Source organism: Quercus suber, unplaced genomic scaffold (genome assembly GCF_002906115.3).
Source record: "Quercus suber isolate HL8 unplaced genomic scaffold, Cork oak 2.0 scaffold_203, whole genome shotgun sequence".
Classification (NCBI taxonomy): domain Eukaryota; kingdom Viridiplantae; phylum Streptophyta; class Magnoliopsida; order Fagales; family Fagaceae; genus Quercus; species Quercus suber.
The window spans coordinates 362,660-370,959 of NW_027069661.1; the positions used below are offsets into that span (position 1 = coordinate 362,660).

The 8,300-nt window shown below is 38.5% G+C and overlaps 1 protein-coding gene across 1 annotated transcript; it reads right to left on the reverse strand.

Moving 5' to 3' along the window:
- Window positions 1-5,924: 5,924 nt before the first annotated feature.
- On the reverse strand, window positions 5,925-7,945 carry LOC112016098 (uncharacterized). The gene is made up of 6 exons (XM_024048603.2): window positions 7,215-7,945; window positions 6,904-7,004; window positions 6,698-6,810; window positions 6,343-6,439; window positions 6,067-6,206; window positions 5,925-5,951 (listed from the first exon to the last, which is right to left on the reverse strand). The coding sequence occupies exons 1-6, from the start codon at window positions 7,943-7,945 to the stop codon at window positions 5,925-5,927; spliced, it is 1,209 nt and encodes a 402-aa protein (XP_023904371.2).
- Between the last annotated feature and the right edge of the window lie 355 nt (window positions 7,946-8,300).

The window sequence follows — 8,300 nt, forward strand, 5'->3', positions numbered from 1 at the left end:
GTGGGGATAGACCTATGAGCCCTAGTCTTCCTAGGCATAGTGCTAAGGAAAAGGACAAAGACACACAAAAAAGACCCAAAAAAAAAAAAAAACAAAAACCAAGGGCAGACTGCAAGTTAGCTCAAAAAGATATAGAACAACAATCTATATGATGCATGAACAACCACAATGTCATGATGCATGTACTAATGCAGTAAGCAAAGTTCAAATTAAGTTCAATTTCACAAAATTGGCTTGAGCAGAGATTTTCTAACAAAAATCCCAAAATTTGAAAAACCACTTGAAAATTTTGAAACAGATTGATGAATTGAGCATTGCATAACACAAAACACAGATTATAATGCCTAATTTCATCAAAACAACAAGCCAATTTCATCAATTTCAACCTAATTGAACAAAATCCCCAATTCGGATTCAATATAAACCCTAGAAAATTCAATTTTCCATAATTCACAAAATTGATCAAATTAAACCATCAAGAACAAGTTTATATTATGTCCCCACAAAAACCCTTTGATCAATTGCACAAAATAGGGCTTGAATCAACAAAAATCCCAAATATGCAAGGTCTGAAAATTTGAGTGTAAAATGCATGAAAATATGAAAATAAATTCAAAACGAAGGGCAAAAGAGACTTACCGGCTTGAGGAAAGAGAATCTTTGCAAAAAATTCGGAGGAAAACGACAAAAAATTTGACTATAGAGCCTTGCCGAGTCGGAGAGAGAAGAAAAGTTTAAAAAACTTTTTGAAAAAGTGTTTGAATCAGTCAAGAACAGTGTCTTAAAGAACCTGATTCGCGACTTTCGATTGATCGAAAATCACATTCGATCGATCGAATCAATCCGAGATTTTTAAAAGAATTTTAAATATTTTCGATCGATCAAAAAACAGATTGGATCGATCGAAACAGGCAATGGCTCACAGTATTTTGAGAAAAATTACAGTTTTGAAAAGCTCAAACCTATTTTTGAAATAACCCTTTAAAGCATTAAATAAAATGCATGAGTATGAGATGTAATGGAATACTTTTCAAAAACCCAAATTTTAATCCCAGTTTCTCCAAAGAAAGTTTTAGCCAATCTCTCTTTAAATTTTCAAGCAAAAAAATGTTTTGCATAATACTCAAGGTATTTTCAAACTTGGTTGGTCAGACCAAAAACACACATAATAACATGTACAATGTTTAGCAAAAAGTAACTTGTGTAGTGTGTGCAACTAGCAAAAACTTGAGATACATGTGAGGTGATATGTGAATAGAAATCAATCACAAAGTCACAAAATTCATCACACAGAATTTAAAAGAGACTATCACCTAAAGAGTTACATCATATAACTCCCACATCTCCTAGAACATAAGCTTGCAATCATGTAAGTTTCTTAAATTTTGCCTTACTATTTTGTGGATTGGCATCAAGCCTAATAGTACACACCAATTTTAATTATGCGAAATGACATTAAGCCTAATAATACACACCAATTTTAAGCATTAAGCAATTAATCGAGGCTTCACCTTATGTTCTTTCTATGCATGTGCTACACTTTTTCAAACACAAAATCTTATGATATGCACTAAGGTGTTCATGATTGGCTAGTGAATAGTGGTGAGATGGTTATTTATGCCTTTCTTAAAAGGATCAAGTCCGACAGTCAAATAATATGTGATTTCAAGATCAAGACAAAGTGATAAACACCATAAACATCTTTCCCACACAACATGCACTGCAAAGTTTCAACTAGTTAAGTGCAATAAATAAGCTCATCAAAGCTAAACAAGGTACATAAGACATGTTATGTGTAAATAAATTGACCAACCTTGTTCATGATTGGCTAGTGAACAGTGGTGAGATGGTTTTTATGTCTTTCTCAAAAGGATCAAGTCCGACAATCAAATAACATGCGACTTCAAGATTAAGACAAAGTGATAAACACCATAAACATCTTTCCCACACAACATGCACTACAAAATTTCAACTAGTCAAGTGCAATAAATAAGCTCATCAAAGCTAAACAAGGTACATAAGACATGCTATGTGTAAATAAATTGACCAACCTTGTTTTCATCGACCAAGAAAAATAGTGCCAAACATATTTTGCTTTTTTCCTTTTTTTTTTTTTTAAGAGAAAACAAATAAATCCTAGAATGAAATGCATGAATGTAATGCAATGCAAGTCCTAGAACAAAAACACAAAAACCAAAGAGCAATGGTCACAAAAGAATGAGCAATGAAGTACAAGGACCATGTCAGAAAGACTCAATTAGATCGAGTCTTTTGCATCAAAAACCTTGTAGATGCACCACAAGCATTGAAGTTCTTATTCATATTCGAGTGATTTCCAACTCCAGGATTGAAATAAAGATTTAAAGCCTTTACCAATTCACCAATGAGTGCCATAGGATCTTGTGCTTGAGGTACAGGCGCTTTTGGTTTGTTTGCTCTCTTAGCAGCTTGAAGCTTGTAATAGTTAGGACGAATATGTCCAGACTTTCCACAAAAATGACAAACCCAAGCAGGTTTATCATGCATCTTGTCCTTAGAAAGGGTAGCATCTTTAGGTTTGGACTCTCCTAGATCAACCCTAATCTTCCTAGGGGTTGAAACTTCCACAGGTTTGACAACCTCACTCACAGGGGGTTTGACAGTTTCACTCACAACCTCACTCACGGAAGGTTCAGAAGAATATGAAAGAACAAAGTTTGTGGAATGTGGTGCAGAAACAAAGATGCTTTCAACATATCCTAAACCAGATTTATCAGAAGGATACTTTTGAACATTCACCATTTGATCAAGTTTAGAACTAGCAGATCTAGCAACAGATAAATCATGTTTCAAAGTTTTAACTTTATCAAGTAAGAGCATGTTCTCAGATTTCACATTGTTCAAAAGAGCATTAGCATCAAATAACTTAACAAGCAAATTCTTCTTTTCAAGCTCAAGAGATTCAATTTTCTTCAGGTTAAGTTCAACATTCATAGCATCCTTTGCAGCAGTTTTGTAAAGTTTATTATAGGCCTCTTGAAGATCTGCATCCTCAGAGAGTTCCCCATCAGAAGTGTTCTCTTCAACAGATATTCTTTCATTCACTACAGCAGTAGCAGTGAAAGTAATGAAGTTTTAATCCTCGTCACATCCAGACTCATCATCGGAAACCTCATTATCACTAAGAGTTACAGCCATAGCTTTACCCTTAGACCTCAAGAATGTAGGACATTAGGTTTAACATGACCATACCCTTGACAGCCAAAACACTGAGCACCCAAAGAATTGTTTGAAGATTGACCAACTTTATCTCTAGGTTTTTCAAAGTTATTAACCTTAGTGTGATCATTCTTCCTAAAGTTTCTAGGTTTAGCAGTGTTTGTACCTCTTGCCTTTATGTTGTTATTCCTAAAAAATTTTCTAAAGTTCTTGGCAAGGTACGCAATCTCTATAGCAGAGAGCTTATCATCAAATCCACCAACCTCAACATTATCAACAGACTTAAGAGCCATTGATTTGGATTTGGAAGCTTTGGGTAGGTCAGACTCATAGGACTGAAGAGATCTTATAAGCTCATCAACAGGGATGGTGTCCACATCCTTATTCTTAGTAATGGCAGTTACTTTGTGTCTAAAATCTTCAGTTAAAGATCTAAGAATCTTCCTAACAATTTTAGGTTGATCATAGATTTCACCCAAATTAAACCAGAATTAACAATATCATTCAATTTAGTATAGAATTCATCAAAAGATTCATCATCACACATTCTAATGCTTTCAAATCTAGAAGTTAATTGCTGGAGCTTGTTAATCTTAACTGCCTTTGTGCCTTCATGCATAGTCTAGAGGATTTTCCAAGCAGTATGAGCAACCTCAACATTAAAAATTCTCTTAAATTCCTCCATGGAAACAGCATTAAAGATGGTATTCATAGCCTTTCTATTGAAACCAGCTGCTTCTTTTTGAGAAGTTTGCCACTCACTCACAAGAGTAGTAGGCTTCTCCCATCTGTACTCAACGGAATTCCAAACTCTCTCATCAATGGATTTCAGGAATGCTCTTATCCTTACTTTCCAATAAGCATAGTTATTCCCATCAAAGTGAGGAAGAACAACGAGATAATGTCCATGCTCCATAACAACAGGGGTCAAGGATCAGCTCAGAGATCAAAAAATCTCCAACAAGAGAGCTACCTGCTCTGATACCACTTAAACGGTTTTAGACCCCTTAAACCAAGCATATTAACCTAGTTAATTAGCAAAGTGATTAACTTAGTCAATTTAAACAATTCTAGGTTATCACAAATATACAATCATATCAAAAGTATAAAACAGCGGAATAATAAATAACACAATATATGATCACCCAAGAAACCACACGGTAAAAACCTGAGGAGGATTTGACCTAGCTATCCTCAAGATAAACTAGAATCCACTATGTGAAAGAATCGAAGTTCATACAAAAGGACTTACAAGCTCCCCGCTTGACTTCCTAATGCTACCCACCAGTAGAATTTACTAACACGACCACGTGCAATCTCCGAATCTACGGACTCCTTCTTTCTTAGATTCTCTAATCAGCTACAAGCACCCACGCTTGTTATTCTTTAAACTCTAATGGCAGCAACCTGGTTGATCATCAAGTTGTTGATACTATCTCTACCTTGAAAACCCTAAACTTTGTGTAAAGGAAAGCTCCTCTAGATCTCACAAAAGATTTACACAAAACAAAAAAGTATGAGCAACAATACAACATGAGCGACTCTAAAAACGTGGCTAGCGTTTTTCTTTATATACCTAGGGTAAAAACAGAAAACCCAAAACATTTAATGAGTTAGGGCTGAGCTGGAATATTCTGCAGAAAAACATTCTGCCCGAGATTCGATCGACCGAGTCTTTCTTTCGATCGATCAAGCCAGGCCGAAATGCACCAATGCATCTGCAGCCTCTCGATTCCAACTTTACATGAAAGACACAACTTTGAGCAAGCCTAAACAAGACTAAACATATTGTTTTGATCATGGTTCGCCAACATTACACATTAGAGTTTTAAATACATAAATTCCTAAATCTTTAGAACCTAACACAATTCACTAGAATAGAATAGCTGTGACTGGAAGAGAACAACTCGACGTAACAATTTCTGATGAATTTGGCTATCTCCTTGAATCCAATTCCTAGCTCAGTCTTTCATGCAAGTGATTCGGTTTCTTTTTTTACCAACCAACACTGAGGTATGATAAAAACTGGTATTCCTATCAACCTCAACCAACCAGTAATCCGGGATTTCATGGCCTAGAACTCGTCCTCAAGTTTTGAGATTCCAGTGAATTCAGCTGTTAATGTCCTATCAAGATCCATTAGGAAACTATTAGGATTGGTAGAGAGTGCAGTTTAGACACCCTTAAGTCTAGCAACAATTCTCTTTTTGCGGTGGAAAAGGTTCCCAAAAACCTCCTTATTCCAAATTTTAGCTTTGTCTACGAATTTTTCCACTACATTGGACAGGACTGTAAGGCTGGTCCAGGCATCACGAACGACCTCCGGAAACTCAAGGTGAGATAGCCACATAGGCTAAAATCTAAAAGGCCGCTAAAGCCTGACTTGTTGATTCTGCTTGAGGCATACCAGGATGGGAAAGTGGTCAGACTGGACCTTTTCAAGGTGCTTAACTCGAGCTTCGGGGTAAATACTATTCCACTCAGCATTAATAAAGACTTTATTGATCCTTTCTTAGATTAAGTCTTTCACAGCCTTTGATTTGACCAGGTGTATCGGGGTCCAGAGAACCCAATATCTATCAAGTGGCAAGTGTCAAGGCATTCTTAAAAGCGAAGAGCTTGGCTAATATTCATTGGCCAAACCCCATACTTATCCTCCCCCATAAGAACTTCATTGAAGTCACTTGCCACTACCCAAGGTAAGGAATGAAGTCCAGATACCAAGATCAGGTTTTCCCAGAAGAGACACCTCTCTGCAAACCACGGACTAGTGTAAACCGCAAAGAATAACCATAAACCGTCTTGGTGGTTTGGAGTAACCATCGCATGGATTTCCTGCTCCATTTACAATAACTTAACTACTGCTACCTGAAAGGAATCCCAAAGCAACCATAAGCCACCACTCAACCCAATTGTATTTGCAAAGATTGCCCCATCAAAGGGTAGCCCATCAGTGATCCCGTTTGCTTTATCACCACAAGCCTTAGTCTCGATTAAGATCATGATCGCTGGGAATTGGGTGCGAACTAAATCAAAAACATTGTTACAAAAGGTGGGCTTGAGAGACCCACGACAATTCCATATAAGCAGATCCATACTTACAATATATACAAAGTAACAACTAAGAAGGGAAAGGAATGTCACCTCCCACATCATCCTTCATATATGCATCTGGAAGGTCGGATTCCCTCAACTGATCATCACCAGGTTCCTCTTCATAGTCCGAAATCTCTTCATCCACCTGGTTCGCATGCCTTGATCAGAGATTTGGGTTGATTCGTTTCAACAGGTAATTGGCTATATTAGCTGAATCAATCTCTAATCCCGATCCTCGGTCCCTATCTGGGGCCCGTTGGTTTTATATTTCCATGATGGGGATACGCGGCAAGTCTAGAATAGGAGGGGACATCGTCCCTTCCTTACTCCCTACCTTCCCCCCCCCCCCCCCCCCCCCCCCCCCCCCCTCATCCCCCCCTCATTCAGTTATCAACTCTCTAACCAAATCCCCTTGGTTGACTCCACCTATCCTTTTCACCTCCTCCCTCTCCAGGCTAGGTCTAGCTTCGACCACCTTCATGTTTGTAGAACTGCCTGCCTTGAACTCCCTAATCTCTGACATTGGGAAATTCAGATAACTCTAAGTGTTCAGACCAAAAGGGTTCACACCCACTTCCTTCGAAACTAAGGGAGACTTTTAATTATTACCTTTCCGAGTGGGAAGTTCTTGGCCCTTCTTTCTTATCTTTAGACTCTGGGCTAGGGATTTGTCATTTGGAGTTAATAGAACAAGTTTGAGCTTCTGCAATCTGCTCGGATCGCATTACTATCAGGGATAGTGATGGGCTTTTGCTTTCCCTCCTTATTGCTTGTCCCAGCTTTTGTTGGGCCCAATGCAAAAATAAAAGGATTGGTATCATGGGATTCCCTTGGGCCTAGGTCAGGAGAGCCTAAACGGGTAGCTTGGGCCTAGTTGCCTTTTTCGTGTAACTAGGACCTATGGTCCAAAAGCATCTTACTCCTCAGAAGCAGGTTGACTTTGAACTTCTGCCTTTTTACCTGCGTCTTCGACCCCACCATCTCTTGTCGGAGCTCTAACCTTATAAGGACATTTCTCAGCCCTATGACCCACTCGACCATAGGCAAAACATAAGGAGTTGATACCTTCGTATTGGACTGGTTGGTCTATCCCCCTCATCTTAAGTAGCTTCATAATCGATTCGTCAAGGTTAACTTGAACGCATAACCTGGCAAACCTCCCTCGGGTTTTGGCTGCAGTATGAGTATCAATTCTCAGCATTGGGCCAATGGCTTCATTAATCTCCCTTAACGCTGATGGTTCATAGTATTCAATAGGTAGCTCAGATAGTCGTATCCATACCACTATTGACGATAGGTTGGCTGTTAACGACTTGAAGTTGGGCTCCCAACCCTTGATAGACAGGTAGTGACCTCCAACGAACCATGGTCCCTCCCTAAAGACTCGGGCATGATCCTCTCTATTTTGGAATCTGATAAGGAAGAAGTCGTTCCCAAGATCGACATAATCCATTCTCCCTACAAGTTTCCAGAGGCCAAGAATGCGTGAATGTAGGAAGTGAAACCCCACAATCTTTCCGAAAACTTTAACTAGCAATGCATTTGCCCACGGAGCTCGAATTTTAGCTTTCATGTTCCCTGAGAACTTTACGGCTTTTTCACCCGATGGAAAATCGGAGAATTCGTCATCCGACTCTGCTTCCATCTCCATGTTGAATCCAAAGTCGAATGCTTGCTCAAAGGCTCCAGGGATTTCTCCAAGTAGCTTCTCTTTGTATGACTTACTCCCTCCCTCAAAGGAAGGACCAAGAGTGTTATAACATGTTCCTAAGCTATGGTTTTCTTTGACCTTTTTTGTGCTTTGTTGCAGCTCTTAATCTTCTTCTCTTGACCTCACTGCAGCCTCACTCATTCTCTCTCGCATCAAGGATCCTACATTTCCTTTACTCTACATGGTACATACGTCTTTTCAAAGATTACTCACATTCTTAAATAGTAGTTGTTCTTTTGGAAAATACACAAATCTCAAGAAAATAATATAATTTTTTTTTTAACCTATCTTAACA

Excerpts from the sequence above, each read along its gene's own strand:
- LOC112016098 (XM_024048603.2), bottom strand. The coding sequence starts at position 7,945 with ATGGAGATGGAAGCAGAGTCGGATGACGAATTCTCCGATTTTCCATCG. Across the intron at positions 7,005-7,214 it reads AGTCAACCTGCTTCTGAGGA|ATTGCAGAAGCTCAAACTTG; the intron begins GTAAGATGCTTT and ends CGATCCGAGCAG. Across the intron at positions 6,207-6,342 it reads TATGAAGGATGATGTGGGAG|CGATCATGATCTTAATCGAG; the intron begins GTGACATTCCTT and ends CCCAATTCCCAG.